Source organism: Monodelphis domestica, chromosome 4 (assembly GCF_027887165.1).
Source record: "Monodelphis domestica isolate mMonDom1 chromosome 4, mMonDom1.pri, whole genome shotgun sequence".
Classification (NCBI taxonomy): Eukaryota; Metazoa; Chordata; class Mammalia; order Didelphimorphia; family Didelphidae; genus Monodelphis; species Monodelphis domestica.
The window spans coordinates 2859536-2877015 of record NC_077230.1 but is presented as its reverse complement, the minus strand read 5'-3'; the positions used below and the strand labels follow the sequence as shown (position 1 = coordinate 2877015).

Here is a 17480-nt window from a genome sequence, read left to right as displayed (position 1 = left end):
TAGGATATTATTTTATTTAGGTAGGGAAACTAGTATGTTGCTAAAAATCAAGTGTGGTTGATAAAGAACATTCTAGTCACTGATAAAGAAGAGGTGATAGACAGATGGTGACCAAAGGGAAGAATATACCATAGGAAGAGAGCATGGCCTGGGAAGTTTCAGCTCCTTTCCCTTTTTCCTGTACTGAGGGGGTATAAAAATTATACATGACCTAAAATGTGCTCCACAACAATATCTGCTGTTTACACATTATTCAAATAAATTAACAAATGATGAGAATACTGATGGTTGTTTTTTCTGTAATGTGGAAATAAAAATTCAGATTTGACAATGATAAAGAAATTGAATAATATATTTCATTTCATTTAAAAGGGAAAAAATGTGGGAAGAGAGAGATAGTAGTCCAGAATAATATAATATAGTTCTAGTCTTTGATTCTGTTAATATCAAACAAGAACTAAATTTGTCAAGACTAAATAAGACTTCAAGAACTTCTGAACTCCAAGTGCACTTACTAATAAACCAATGTATACTTTATTGTGGTGAGAGGGGGATATACAGAAGTATCCAGAGGCTTTATGTTCCTCAAATAAACAAAACATCATATTCCCTTCTAGATCTAAAGTTATATGCTTTTATATCCCATTTAAATGGCTAGACTAAAGAAAAAGCTTGTGAGGGACAGTAGCAAAATATACACAATAAAATGGCAGGATTGAAATTATATAACTTAAAAAAGAAAAGACTTTTGGAAGCCACAATCACTCTCAGATATCAGAAGAGTTTATAGATTTAGTCTCTCATGTTAACTTTGCATTATGTATTGTTTAATTCCAAAGGGCAGAAATAAGATTAAGAATAAAAGGACATCATTCCAGAGGTGGAGCCAAGATAGAGGAATAACTATAGCAGCAGCTCCATTTCACCACAAAAATCCTCTCCAACCAAGAGTAAAATATCTCCACAAAATGAATACAGAAGTGAAAGAACAAGGAGACAGAGTGAAACAATTTTCAAGAAAAGAAAAACTCCTGAGGTAGGCAGAGATTATCAGAAGGACTGAAGTGAGAGGAGAGCAGAGCTAGCAGGTGGCATATCAGGGAGTGAAGAGCAAGCCAAGAACAAACCATACAAACACATCCCCACCCCACCCCACATCCCCACACCCTGACACATATGCCCTCAAAGTTTCCCACTTTAAACCCTACCTAGCCAGCAGAGCCTGAGATCCTGCCTGGGCAAATAGTGGTCCAAACCAACTCACATTCCTTGAAATTTCAAACCTGTGGAGAAGTATGGATTCCTACCCAAGGCAATCTGGGCTGAATGGGGCTGATCTGTGTGGGCCCAGAGCAAATCCAGGAATCCCAGTCTAGGCTGGAGAGGAGGACATAATCCATGGTTTGGGAAGAGGACACAGTTCTCAGGAGGATCCCCCGGGATCTTTTTGTCCAAAACAAAGGGTGGAGCTCCAGGACAGGGCAATCAAGGCATATCTGATTGATTCAAGAATACCTAGAGACCAAAAACTTGAGCCTAAACCTGGGGTTAGAATTTGGTCATCCCTGACCTGATCAAGTTCACAATGACATCAAAAGCTTACACCCAAGCTGAGGAATGTCTCTGAACTATCAGCATCTCAAGGGTCATTTGAATCAGCAGGAGGAGAGAGCTCTCAGAGCTCTCAGCCTTCAGATCATCTGGTAAACTAGTAACAACTGAGAAAATAAGGTGAAAATAGCATCAAAGAAGAACTGAAGTTTAAGAGGGTACCCCAACTTCCCAGAAAACAGAGCCTATGTATAATTAGATAGGAAAATGAGCAAACAAAAAAGTACCTAACTCTAAAGAATTTTTATGTAGTCAAAGAGCAAGGTACAAACCCAGAAAAGGACAGCAAAAGCAAAGGAAATACACATATAGTCCAAAATAAAAATATGGATTGGACACAGATTCTGGAAGAGCACACCCAAAAAAAAAAAAACTCTTCAAAAACCAATTAAGAGAGGGAGAAGAAAAGAGAGGAATAGGAATGAAAGTGATTCCAGAAGAAAGGAAAGTAATGTAAGAAGAAATAAAAGTGGTGCAAGAAGAAATGGGCCAATTGACAGAGGAAAACCAGGTCTTAAAAATCAAAATTGAACATCTAGAAACTAATGATTTCATGAGAAATCAAGAAACAATAAAGAAGAATCAAAGGAATGAAAAAAAAAACAGAGAGAAACATGGAATAATGGAGGAAAAAAACTGTCCCTTGCTCTTTGTCACCATAGAAATTTTCTATGGTTAAGTGCCTCTTTTGCTATTTGCTTTTTTACCCAGCCTGGTTTTTTTTTTTTTTGGTCTATGGACCAGAAATTCTGAAAGCTGCTGTTTCTGTCTCCTCTACCAATGTCTTGCAAGACTCAGAGTCTGTCCTGAGAGTTTGGTCCTGGGGTTAGGACTTCACCACAGGCTTGAAAAGGCCAAGCAGTGTGGACTTAAGGCCTCACTGTAGGCAGGTGTCAAGACTCAAGAATTTAAGGTGTCCCAACCTCCTTTTATGATTATACATTTTTTAGCATTCATGATTAAACATAAATAATAGAGTTTGCTTCCTATGAATTATAAACATTGGCTAATAAAAATAGTTTCAGACTGGTATCAAATCTTGCTGACAAGCATTTTAGCCTTGAGCCTGAAATCCAAAAGTTACAACCAAGCCTACCATACCCTGTTGCAAAATCATAAGACAGGAGGTAGAGGCTTGCTCTCAGATTCAAATGTATCTCAGGTGCACATTTCAGTCATAAATGTCATCCATCTAACTGCTAACTCCTAGTTGTCAGAGGAAAAAACATTAGATCCTAACCCTTTACTGAAAAGGTTTTAGAAAGGTCAGTAATAATAATAATAAAGTTACCACCCAAAGTGTTTTTTGTTGTTACACTTTCTGGCTTATTCAGTACTGGCATGACCTGTCCATGTGAAAAATGTTGTGTCCAGTCTTCAGAATGTCATCAGATTTCTATGTATTTAAAAAAAGGCCATCTCCTGAGGCTTGGGGTCTTTGTTCTTGATCTTGACCCGAGTCCAGCTTTATTGTAAGATTGGCCACCTCTCACTAACCTTTCATTCAGCTTGGAAAATGTGATAAATTTTCATGACAAAGGATTGGGTGTAGGATACTCTGCTACTGACTTAGGCAGAGTCCCAGGATCTGGAATTTGACCTATTCCCAGGCTCACCACTTGGCTGAGTAAGTTGGGGGTGGTTGGCCTACACTCTATATGCAGTTTTATTTCCAGTTTCCCTTTATGCTGTGAAACTTGACTCTCCTCTGCCTACCTTTCAAGTTTGTTTTCATAGGGAAGCCCCTTTACGCTGTCCCTTGTTGGTTCTATGAGTTTGATTATTTTGAGGCACTAATTTAAGGTTGGTTTGAGAAGAGTCTCAGAATGGTAACATTCTATTTCACTGCTACTAAGCCTATATCTTGGTTCTGTCCCCTTGATAGAACTTTTAGAGATGGGATTTGTGTATGAATGTGTTTTGTGTGTGTGTGCGTGTGTGTGTGCGTGTGTATGTGCATGTGCACTGCAGTTCTGGACTTTCAAAATGTGTATGATGCATATACTGTATGAAGTTAGGTGTGTTGTCATTGGGGCATCCTCTTAGGTGATGATCTCTATCTGCTGTGTTATGTGCATTTGTCTTTTTTCAGTGTTAATAGTATTGAAGTTGGTTTCTTGTGATGCCAGGAAAATAATCCTTGTTGTAAAGCACTGATGTTCATGTTTATATTATGCTATATGTACATATATAGTATGCATACATATATGTAAGCATATATTCATCAAAAACCCTTTCTTTCCATTTTAGAATCAATACTAAGTATCAGTTACAAAGCAAAAGAGAGGTAAGGGCTAGACAATTGTAGTTAAGTGACTTTCCCAGAGTATGTACCTCTTTCCTTATTGATGGAGGCTCTGCATGAGATTTATGGAGTTGGCAAGAGGCCAGAAAGCTTTAAACTTTTACAATTATGTTTACTTAATTAATTTAGAATATTTTCCCATGGTTAAATCATTCTGGTTCTTTTCCTCACCTTCTGCCAACCCCCTACAATAGCCAATGAGATATTCCACCGGGTTTTATATGTCTCATTGATCAAGATCTATTTCTATATTCTTGATATTTACACTACAGTGATTGTTTTAGAGTCTACATTGTAATAAGGATAAATAAATAAAATAAATGTTTTTCTTCTGTGTTTCTACTCCTACAATTCTCCCTCTGAATGTGGAGAGTGTTCTTTCTTGTAGATCCCTCCAGGTTGTTCAGGATCACTGCATTGCCACTAAGAGAAGTCAGTTACATTCAATTGTGCTACAATGTATCAGTCTCTGTGTACAATGTTCTCCTGGTTCTGCTCCTCTCACTCTTCATCACTTCCTGGAGGTCGTCCCAGTTCACATGGAATCCCTCCAGTTCATCATTCCTTTGAGCACAATAGTATTCCATCACCAACAGATACCACAATGTGTTTAGCCATTTCCCTATATATTTATTTTAATAATAATTAAATTATAGTTTAATAATTTTACTTTCATTTATTACAGTTTAAAAGCCAACTTTAAAATATTAGAAATATTTAGATTTATTCCAAATTAATTAGGGACCTATTAGTTCAAATTAACTTAGAAAATTATACATTACTTGAGAACATAAAAAATTTAACAAAATATTATTCCTTTGAATTTCTTGTGACTACTAGATATTTAAAAAATTTTAAAGAATAGCCTCTTTTTATAATTGGTCTATTATAAAATGTAAAAAAAAAAGACTGGTTATGTAATAGATTTTTCTATAAGACAGACATAAGACAAAATTAGAACTTTGTACATGTATAATTTTTTGAGATTTTCATTTTATTTCTTAAGATCATAAAACTTATTACATACTTATTTAAGTCTTACAATGCTGAAATTAAGAAACTAGGGCTAAATTTTTTTCAAAGTGAAACACAAATGAGAAATAGGAAAAGCTAACTAAGTACATGCTTTAAAAATCTGAATTAAATATATGACATATGTAATATTTTACTGTTCATCAAGCATTTTCTCTTAATGATTATCCTTTCCCATATTTCACCATGGTAGGATTTATGAAATACATTTCTTAAACACTTAAACTAAGCCTACTTTTTATTTAGTGTTCATAATTTTCTCAGATTCTCATTTTCTAATTGCATTGATATTTGAACAGTTGGAAAAGTTTTCTTTCTTCCACATTATTTTATTAATTTTTTAGAATATTTTTTCATGGTTACATGATAGAAAAGCTTTCTGATAAAAAGTACAAATTATATTTCCAAATGTCTCCCTTCAGATCTGTCACCACTTTTTCTTAAATATTCAGGATTGAGAATTATGTAACTTACACTTATCAGTTTTCTCTACCATATCATGAATAGAAAAAGTAGATTTTCATTAAATAGTTTAATGTTTCTGATCTTAAAATGGAAAATAATTGAAAACAAAAATCTTATAGGCATTCATTATCAAACGAAAAATTATAAACTAACAATTTTCTTCTTTCTATTAATCAAGATCAAAATTAAAAAATAATTAGCAAAAAATAATATCCAAAAAAGGAATTGGGTTTCTTGCCAGTAATTTTTTATATAAAGAAAAATCTAAACTAGAACCTCAATAGAATATTACTTATTCACTATAAAGCTGGACTCAATTACTTCAATTTTGTAACCTTTGATTGAATTGATTTATCACTAAAATACAAAAGAAACTTAATAAATTGCTCTTGAATTAAGTAGCCCAATAACACGAATCCCAGGATGGTTCCTGAAGTGACGCTCTACTGCATTTTTGCCATTTTGTGGCCAGGAGTATAGTTTCATAGTAAGATTCAGAAGAAAATCTATGAGTTGCATATGGAAAAGTACTTAATATATTACAGGATGTATAAAAATAGAATTTTGAAGAGAATTATTGACATCACCTATTTATGAGATAGTGCCCTAATGACCCGACTACAGCGAGATTCTAGGTGCTAAGGACATTAGAGACGCGCATGTATACTGTATTTCTTGCAACCTGTACCAGATAATATTATCTTTGGAGACTGGCAGAAAAACTGCTTAGTTTCATAGCATTGTTGTTGTTACCCAAGTGTATTCAACTCTTTATGACCCAGTGTATCGTAGCACTCCAGTACTGAACATGGGGATTTCTTGGCATAGCTCCGGGAGTGTTTACCATTTCCTTCTCCAGGGGATTGATACAAACAGAGGTTAAATGACTTACCCAGGGTCACATATCTAGTGTCTTAGGCTGGATTTTAATTTTGGTCTCCCTAATTCCACTCCCAGAATATCCACTGATGCACCTGGCTGCCTTTTAAGACAACAGGCTAAGTGACTTGCTCAATGTCATACAGCTAGTAAGTGTCTGAGGTCACCTACCTATACAGTGGTGTGTTCCTGATTCAAGTCCAAATGCTCCATCTACTAATTCCCCCAAGTGCCTTTCATAGCATTTAAGACATCATGAAAGTTTATTCAAAAGTAAATGCTCCAAAGGCACATACAGAGACATAGCACAAGAGAACTTTTTGATATTTAAAAAGACATTTTGTCTCTTACTTTTAACAGTGAGGTACATGGATTTGCTGACATCTGCTCCCACATCATTGCTGACCTTGCAGAGATAGTAGCCACTATCCTCTTCTACAACATGCTTAATCAACAAGGAGCCGTTCGTAAGAACCTGGATCCGCCCATTTAAGACAATTGCCTGGAACTGAGGAACCCCAGCACCTGTAACCCAATGAAAAAAGGGAAGGTAAGTAAGATGGACACAAAACAGCAAGATCCACGAGAGGGAGTGTTTACACTAATGTGACATCACTTAAATATGGGATGGATTCCTTGCCTTGCTCCCACTTTTTCCATGGAAAGAAATACATTGTTTTCAGATAATAGTGTTTCACAAGAACTCTTGGAAAATAAAGTCTACAAATAGCTTTTGGATAAAAATCCAAATTTAAAGTAAAATATGTAATATTTTATTGAAACTGGACAATGGAAATAAAAAAAATTGACCAATAAAAATAGACACCTTTCTTCATCCTTTATTAATTCTGTATGATTAGAATAAATAATGACTGAATAAGAAAACTTCAGGGATGTTACTTTCAAAGGCCATGTCAAATAGATCAAAGACCACAGGTACAAATAGCATGCAAGGGAAGACAGTCTTTAGAATCCCACAGGGAAAAGGAAACTACACTGAATAATCATTGTGATCATTTCAAGTTGATTTTTATTTAGCAATAACTATTAAAAAACAAAGCCACCACTTTGTAGAAACAAAAGATAAAGACATCTAATAGTAAGAATCTATTGACAATCATAATTACACTGTGAAGAGATTTTCTTTGCCTTTGTTTTTAAATGTATTTATGGTGTATTCTGAAAACATCTCTGAACTACATCTTCATTTTAAATAATTTTAATCTTTCAATAAGTTGGAGAGATTCTTCTTTATAAAGGAGTGGTTTTAATTGGACAATAATTTTTAAACTTTTAAACTTTTTTCAATTTCATGCAGAAACAATTTTTGACAATTATTTTCTGACATTTTGCGATTCAAATTTTCTCCCTTCCTCCCACATGTCCTCTCTCTAAGGTAATAGGTAATGATAGAAGTTATATGAGTGCTTTCAGGCAATACATATTTCCCAACAGTTCTTTTTTTTGACTGTGCATAGCATTTCTTATCATGAGCCCTTTGGGATTATCTTGGAACATTGTTTTGTTTTGCTATAAATATTTTAGTCCTTCCCAGTTGATTATCATTCAATATTTCTGTAACTGCATAAAATGTTCTCCTTTTTCCAGTCACTTCATTTTATCACTTCATATAAGTCTTTACAGGTTTTCTGAATAGAATTCCATTACCGCCATATGCCACAACCTTTTCAGCCACTGCCAAATTGATAGACATCCTCTCAATTTCCAATTCTTTGCCACCACAGAAAGAACTGCTAAAAAGGTTTTTGTGCAACTAGATCCTTTCCTCTGTATCTGATCTCCTTGGGATTATGGACACACTAATGTTATTGTTGGGTCAAAAGGGTGTATTTACTTTTAAGGCCCTTTTGGCATGGTTCCATAGTTCTTTCCAGAATGTTTGTATCTGTTCACAGTTCCACCAATAATGTATTAGTGTCTGAATTTTCCTACTTCCCTTCCAATATTTGTCATTTTTCATTTTGGTCATATCACCAATCTGATAGGTATGAGGTGGTATCTATGTGCTATTTAATTTGCATTTCTTTCATCAATAGTGATCTGAAGCATTTTCTCATATGACTAGAGATAGTTTTAATTTCTCTCACTGAGAATTTCCTATTCATATCTTTTGAACACTTAATTGGAGAATATTTTCTATTTTTGTAAATTTGACACTATTCTCTACATATTTAAGAAATTAAACTTTGATCAGAGATGCTATAAACTGCACCTCACTCCCCAAATTTGTTTTGTTTTTATCTTCACATTGGTATTGTTTGTATGAAACATTTTTCATATGATGTAATCACAATTATCTATTTTATTTTTTTTTCATAGTTTTCTTTGCATATTGTTTGGTCATAAATTCTTCCCTTGTCCATAAATATTACAGGTAAGCTTTTCTGTATTCCCCTTTATTTATCGGTCAAATATCTATTTTGACTTCATCTTGGTGTATTGTACATGTTGTTCTATGCCTACTTTTTGCTATATTGTTTTCCAGTTTTCTTAGCAGTTTTTGTCAGATAATGAGTTCTTCCCCCAATAGATTGAATGTTTGGGGTTATTGAACACTGGGTTACTATGCCATTATTTCCTAACCTATTCCATTGATATACTACTCTCTTAGCTAATAGCAAATTTTTGCATTGATTATTGCTTTGTAGTATAGTTTCAGATCTGATATGTTTATGTCTCCTTCCTTCATATTTTTTTACTAATTCCTTTTATATTCCTTACCTTTTATTCTTACAGATGAATTTTGTTATTATTTTTTCTATTTCTAAGAAACAACCTTTAGGTATTTTCTTTGTAAATTAATTCAGGAAAGATTGTCATTTTAATTATATTGACAATATTTTTTTAATTGTTTAGGTATGAGTTTGTGTGAAAACTGTATTGTTCTTGTATTAAAATAGTCATTGAGTTCGGTTTGTTAAGTATACCCATATACTTACAGTTATTTAAAATGTAATTTTGTTTTATATCTCTTGCAGTTAAACTTTATTGGTAGTAAATAAAAATGCTGATGATTTATGTGAGTGTCTTATTTTCTGAAACTTTCCTAAAATTGTTAATTATTTCTCTTTGTTTTTTTTTTTGGTTAATTCTCCTAGGTTATATATATATATATATATATATATATACACACACACACACCTATATCATCTGCAAAGAGTGATAGCTTAGTTTCCTCATTACCTATTTTAATTACTTCAATTCCCTGTCCTGCTCTTATTGCTATAGCTAGTGCTCGTAATACATTATGAAATAGTAGTGGTGATAATGGGGAATCTTTCTTCACTCCTGATCTTATTGGGAAAGATTCTAGTTTATTCCCATTATAGTTAATGCTTGCTGCTAGTTTGAGATAGATGCTATTTATCACTTTAAAGAAAGTTCCTTATATTCTAATGTTTTCTTTTTTTAAATAAGGAAATGGTGCTGCATTTTGCCAATGATTTTTCTGCATTTATTGAGATAATCATATGGTTTCTGTGTTTTGTTGTTGATATGTCCACTTATGCTAATAGGTTTCCTAACATTGAACCATCTCTGCATTCCTGGTATAAAATTCATCTGGTCAAGATGCATCCTACTTGTCATATAATGCTGCAATCTCTTTGCTAGTGTTTATTTAACAATTTGGATCAAAGTTCATTAGGGAGATGGGTATATCATTTTCTTTCCCTGTTAGGTCTTCCTTGGTTTAGGTATCAGCCAAATATTTTTTACATAAAAAGAATTTGGAAGAATTACTTAATCCTTTATTTTTTTTAAATAGGTTACATAGTATTAAAGTTAATGTTCTTTGAATGTTAGGTAGAATTCATTTGTGAATGTATTTGACCTTGTGACCTTTTTCTTAGGGAATTCTTTGATGATTTGTCCAAGTTTCTTTTGACATGATGGAGTTGTTTAAATATTCTATTTCCTCTTTTGTTTAAAAAGGCAGTTAATATTTTTAAATATTCATCTATTTCAGTTAGTTAGATTTATTGGCATATACTTGAGCCAAATAACTCCCAATAATGGCTTTAATTTCTTCTCCATTGCCATAATTTTCCATTTTTCCATTTTTGATAATGGAAATTTGGTTTCCTTCCTCCTTTTTTTAATCAAATTAACCAAGGTTTTATTTATTTAAATTATTTTCCCATAGAACCAGATGCTTGTCTTATTTATTAGTTCAAAGGTCTCCTTTAAATTTTATTTATCTCTCCTTTGATTTTCAAGATTTCCATATTGGTGTTTAATTAAGAATTTTTAATTCATTCTTTTAATATTTTTTAGTTTTCTGTCCATTAATTGACTAAAATTTCTTTCTCTATTTTATTAAGGTAATCATTTAGAGATATAAATTTTTTCCTATATATACCTTTTGCTGCTTCCCATAAATTTGGATATGTTGTCACTCTTTTTAATGAAATTATTGATTGTTTTTATGATTTGTTCTTTGGCCCATTCATCCTTAAGGATAAGATTTTTTAGTCTTTCTTTTGGTTTCTCTTTGTTGAATATAATTTTATTTCATTGTGTTCTGAAAAGGATGAATTTAATATTTCTGTTTTTTGGCACTTGGTTGTGAGATTTTTATGCCCTATTATATGGTCAATTTTTGTGAAGGTGCCAGATACTACTGAGAAAAAGTATGTTTGTTTCTATTGCTATTCAGTTTTTCTATAGAGGTCTATCACATTAAACTTCTCCAAAATTCTACTTACCTACTTAACTTCTTTTATGTTTGTTTTTATTGTGGGATTTGTTTGTTGGATTTATTTAATTGTGAAAGGGGAAGTTTGAAGTTCCTCACTAGTAAAATTTTACTGTATATTTATTCATATTTTTCCTCATATATTTACTCATGTAACTTTTAGGAATTTAGGGCTCTACATTTGGCACATATGTGTTTAATATTCATATAATTTTTGCTTATATCCTTTGATTATATCAATTTTTACTTTTGCTTTGTCTGAGATCTTAATTGCTGCTACCAGTTTTTTTTAGTTAATCTAAACCATAACAGATTCTGCTCTAGCTCCTCACTTTTATTCTGTGTCTCTTTGCTTTAAATATATTTCTTGTAAACAGAATTGTATGGGATTTCAAGTCTCAGTCCACTCTGCTATACATTTCCCTTTTATAGTTGAATTCATTCCATTCACATGTATAATTACAATTACTTATTTTATGTTTCCTTCCATCGTATTTTCTGTTTGCCCTTCTTTCTTTTCAGCCTTTCTCTGTTCATAAATGTTTTGCTTCTGACCACTGTCTCCCCCAATTTGCTCTCCTTTTTCTCTGTCTCCCAAACTTTTCTTATTCTCCTTTCCCTCCTATTTCTATTAGTGACTGAGTGTGGATGTCATTCCCACTGTAAGCTAACACTAAGATAGGAGTAAAGTTCAAGTATTGCCTGCCATCCCCCCATCTCCTCCATTGTACTGACTCTTAGGCTACTCTTCATGTGAGGTAATTCAGTTTCTTCTAGTGTTCCTTTTCTCTTCTCCCCTCCTACCCATATTTTTGAGTTATTGGATATCAGTCCATCCAATTCTACTTTCTCCCTTTATTATATATATATATATGTATATATATATATATATCCTTCTTATTGTCCTAATAGTGATAAATATGTTAAGAACTTTGTTTTGAATACTTTAAGTACCTTATGTATCTCAAGTATCATATAAATCTCAAGTATCTTAATTATCACTTTCAGAGGTATGAATGTACTCAATTCCATATTATTGAATCCTTAAGTTTACACTCTTCTATTTATCTTTTTAGGTTGGCCTTGAGTGTTAAATTTGGTCATTGAATTTTCTTCTCAGCTCTGGATTGTGTGTGTATGTGTGTGTGTGTGTGTGTGTGTGTGTGTGTGTGTGTGTGTTTGGTGAGGAATTCCTTGCAGTCCTCTATTTCATTAAATACCACTTTTTTCCTATTGGATTATGATCAATTTCACTGTACATCTGATTTTTGGTTGTAGATCAATATATTTTGCCTTTTGGATATCATATTCCATGTCTTCTAGTTCTTTAAATTAGAAACTACCAGGTCTTGTGTAAGCCTGACTTTGGCTCCCTGATATTTGAAATTTTTTCTTGCAGCTTAAAGTAGTATTTCCTTTGTCTGGGAGTTTTTAAATTTTGTTATAACCTCCCTGGAATGTTTTATTTTTAATCTCTTTCAGGAAGTGGCTGATGAATTCTTTTGATTTCTATTTTCCCTTGTTTGAGGATATCAGGGAAGCTTTCCCTGATGATTTCTTGTAATATGGTGTCCAGACTCTTCTTTTGATTATAGCTTTCAGATATTCTGATGATTCTTACATTGTTTCTCTTGGATCTATTTTCCAGATCAGTTCTTTTCCCAGTGATGCATTTCAAATTTTCTTCTCTTTTTTCATTCTTTTGATTTTTTTTATTGTTTACACAATAAAGCCAAAAGATTTGTGGAGTTATTAGATTCTCTTTATTCAATTCAAATTTTTAGGAAGTGATTTTCTTCCTTGAACTTTTGTGCTTCCTTTTTTATTTGGCCCATTTGATTCCTTAGGAAGTTTTTTCTTTAGTTTTTTTGCCCTCCCTTTCCATTTGTCCCATTCTTATCTTTATGGGGCTGTTTTGTTCACTTTTTTGTCTCTATTTCCATTTGGCCCATTCTAGTTTACAAGTTGTTCAATCTTTCTATCATTTTTAAAATTTGATTTTAAACTTCTTTTCAAGTTGTAAGAGGTTTTTTTTGGGGGGGGCTAACATAATTTCTCACTTTCTTTTGGGACTTTACATGTTTCTTTTTTGCTATTATTGTTCCCTACTGAGTTTATATTTTGATCTTCCTTGCCACTAAAAGAACTTTCTAATGTTTTTTTCTTTGTCATTTGTTCATTTTCAGCTCATTATATATTCTTCCTTATGAATTTGTCTCTTTTGAGGTTTTGTTCATATCCTAAGGTAGAGAATGCACTGTTCCAAACTTGCAGCATAGCCTTCTCTGTTGCTTTGGCCAATTGTCTTTGGGTGCCTCAGTATGCACTTCAGGGGGTGGACCCACTGGCTTCTTATGGGAAGGCTTATTGCTTGTTTTGTTTTGTCCACCTGGATTCCACTCCAGCTATTAGTTCCCCTGTGTGAGAGGGGATGTTTTGACTTGATGTTTTGTACATTGTGTACACTCCTTTTTTGGGAAAAAAAAAACCTTTTCTTTTTCTAGGGAGAATTTTTAAGGATTATCTTTGCAAAAAATAATTGCAAAAATGTTACAATTTTGAAAGTTACAGTTTTCACTGGAATAGCTGGAGTTAGGATGAAGAGACACTTAATATAAGGACTGAGATGATTTGCATCCACTAGTGAGAAGTGAAGAGCAATAATTCTGGGTTAAATTATTACAGCAGGTGAAAGCTATATCCCTCAGTAACCATTCCATGTGACTTTGGCCATTTGGAACTTAGGTATTCCCTGGTCAAGTTTTTGTTGTTTCAATTTTCTTATGAAAAATTTGTCCCTGTCCATACTACCCTTCTTTCCTCCCTCTCCAAATCTTAGTATGTTTATATTCTATGCCCATTGACTAGTTAATATGAAAGTGAATTTCCAGTGATACTGTCCCCTGCCATGGGCTTTTTGTTGTTGTTGCTGTTGATATAGTCCTCTATTTGCTCACTTTTAAAAATTGAGATAATTTCTCTCCCTCCCCTCTCTTTTCCTACTGTATTTCCTTGTTCCTTTTCTTTATTTTTCTTTAAAGATAATAAAAACCATTCCCACACTCATTGTTGCAATACGAACTGATTATGCTCTTCAGAGAACAACTGCCTCACCTGCAGCAATAAGATTATAAACATTTTTTCCTATAGTCTCTTCTGTTTTCGTACACATATTTACTTTTTTATGTATCTTGTTGAGTCCTGTGCTTATATTTCATAGTTTTTGCCTATATCTACTCTTTCTAACACCAATACTTGGAAGTCTTCTACTTCAGTAAAGGTCCATTCTTTCTACAGTATTATACTCAGCAAAAAGACAAAAGTAATAAAAACATATTTTAAGATATAACACAATAAAAAGAATTAGTGGTCTAGGGACCACAACAAGACATAAACCCAAATGCAAACCTAACCAATGTGTCAAGTAAATAATGATAAAAATAATAATAATAATGTGAAAGAAAATTACAATGATGAAAAGTGATGGCTTTTTGGTATACAAATAAATTATTCTTTAGAAAAAATAATATCCTTCAAATGTACATGAACAAAATACAAAAAGAGAGGATTGATTCATCTAATGCATTTTACAAATAAGAGGGTTGAAAAACAAACAAAACTAAAATAAATAGAAAAGACATTCAAAATTAGAGGATAATTAGATTTTTGGCAATTAATATGTGTTGCCTTCTGTTAAAGAAGATGGCATCAGCCTTGCATAAGATAACGAGCTAGCAAAGTGCACCAACATGAAGGAATTGAACCAAAAAGTATGTGTATTATTTATATCTGCTACTTTCTAGCTATGTAGAGATGCTTTGGTTTCATTCATCCCAAAGAAAATTTCTCAAGGCTGAGATAATACTCGATTACTTTACATGTGTATAGAGTTTACAAGTAGACCCAATATCCAATATGACCATACCTTTTGAGAATTTCCAGACTATTGTGGGCACAGGATAACCCTCTGCTGAACAATTAAGGATGACAGCCTTTCCATAAATTCCATCTTGATCACTTGGCTGGACCACAAATTTTGGTGGAACTGAAAAGAGGAAACATTGATTAAATACTTAGAAGAAGAATCAGTAAGAAGCCCAATGAACCTCAGAAATAGGAAACCTCAAATATATCATAGCATAAAAATGGCACATATACAGAAGGGGAAAACCTGGCTCAGGAAACTTTATGGTTTACAAAAATGAATTAATGAATTAATATTATAAATGCCTAGCACTGGGCACTCTTTTATGGACCTTAATGTTAGAGCTAGATGAAACCAGCTTAAGAACACATTCTGCTTTTAGTTTCCATATGATCAAATGTCATCTTCAGGGATACATTTTGTGAAAAATAGCATAAAAATTATTGTTTGAGAAATAAGCATGACATTTTTTCTTAAAACTAAGCATTTTATGCATGTATTAATTTTTTCTTTGGTATTGAACAGAGCAGGAGAAATCAAATACAATTTCATGTCAAAATTTAACACCAAGTATAAAACAGTCAAATTTCATTCTGATTTCTTTGACTAACAAGTCTCCGCCTCTTGTCTTACTTGCACAAGATTTATCTGATAAATCTGGGACAAATAATAAGAAGAGTAATAAAGCAAGAAATAACTTTAAAGATCATTGAGTCAAAAATTATTTTATGATGAGGCAACTAATAAATATTAAGTGATTTGATTAAGATTAAACAAAAATTTAGTGGCAGGGATGAGTCAGGAAGGGGGTCTTCTGAATTATGGCTTATTATTGTAGGTGGTGAAATGATGATTTTATATTTCATCCATATCAATATGCACAAGGTTGCAAGTAAGGAGAGCATATCAAAACATTTCTTACTTATAAACATTATTTAGAGCAGGCTGAAAATCCAGTATCGGAGGTGACCTCACTTGAATTAAGACTTTGTGCTGCTAAAATATGACTTCTGCTAAAATTTCCTCAAGGAAGTTAGCATATTAACTTGGGAAAAGTCAGCTTGATTGATTTTGTGATGATGATGTTTTTCTTTTTTCTTTTTTAAAGAATAGAGAATGTTGAATAAATGGGGCACTGGAAGAAGGATTTTTTTCCCCCATACAGAGAATCTTAGATTTGAAAGGCACCCAGTCCAACCATGCATGCTACAACATAATCAGCAAGTGATCATTCAACTTTTTGCTAGAAGATTCTTAATGAGGAGGGATTCACTATTAAAAAACCCCAGCTCATTTTCCTTTTGGATAGTTTTACATTTTTCCTTAGATTCTCTAGAGCTTCCTTTGTCTTCCACCAATCATTTCTATATCTTATTTTGTATTTATTCTTTTTAGTCTTGTCCTCTGGAGCCAAGAAAAACAAGTCTATTCTATCTCTATAAGGCAACCCTTGGCAGGCTTAGAATTTCAGATGAAACATTCTGGTTACATCAGTCGATCCTTGCATGATGTCCTTCCACCATTCTGTTCTTCATTTTCTAGATGCTCTCCATGTGACCTTTGGAGAATGTGTGGCCAAGAATTAAGCACATACTCTTAGTAGCATGGCGTCATAGCAGGAGTATTAACTCCATAACACTGCACATAATGCAGGCAAAGAACAAATTCAATATACACCACTGGATCTTTTTTTTTTTCAGGTTAACTTCTGTTATACTTCCTCTTCCATCCTATACAAGTTATATTTAAAAAGTGTAAGCGTTCCTATTTTTCACCAAGAAGATTAACCAAATTAAATTCAACTCAACTTTCTAACTTGTAGAATTTCACGTTTGTACCTTGTCAACTTAATATATTAGTTGTCCTTAAAATTTTTATCTGCAGATTTGACATAGTTGTCAAACATGTTTTTGATGAAGTCATAAGGAAGAATTTTATATAGTACAAAGTTATTTAATGTGGAATATTCTATCAGGGACTTATTGTCAAGGTGTCATGAAATCATTATTGACTACTAACTTTTGATTAAAAAAATAACAGAAGGAGAGTTCCTCTGCCTAAGGCATTCATCAGAATGGCCTGGACTAGATGACCCCACAATCTAGGTATTTCTAAAACACCAAATTAAAATAGAGATGCAAACCAGTGGAGCAGTCTCAAAAAATGAGTAGTATTATATTTTACCAATTTAGCATAAGGAAAAATCTTAAAAAAATCTAGTAAGTTCCTGACCCAGGCACTAGACAAATATAAGAATAACCACATAGCCAAATCCACTAGGCAATTATGAAAAATATGAGAAATATTTTGTAGATAATCAAGTATACTTCTTTTGAAAAACTTTTTCATCTTTATCCATATATTTGAGACTTTTGTTCCCTTATAGGAGCAAAATAGATTCCAACAAGCCCCTAAATATTCTCTAATGTGTTGTATTCAAGAAAATCTAAAGTTCCAACCCTGAGGTAGTGGTACAAAGAGAAACAGTAAGTATCCAATAGAAAATCCAGATAGGAATAGTGCCATAGGCATGATGAATTGGGATC

The 17480-nt window shown here is 33.0% G+C and overlaps 1 protein-coding gene across 4 annotated transcripts in view; it reads right to left on the bottom strand.

Moving 5' to 3' along the window:
* The window catches only part of DSCAM (DS cell adhesion molecule), an 829709-nt gene that overhangs the window by 358027 nt on the left and 454202 nt on the right, over positions 1–17480 (bottom strand). For all 4 annotated transcript variants that reach the window (XM_056825955.1, XM_056825956.1, XM_007493072.2 and 1 more), the window contains 2 exons: positions 14935–15054; positions 6644–6817 (listed from right to left, as the gene is read on the bottom strand). In XM_056825955.1, coding sequence (XP_056681933.1) covers positions 6644–6817; positions 14935–15054 — 294 coding nt within the window. The remainder of the gene's footprint in view (positions 1–6643; positions 6818–14934; positions 15055–17480) is intronic.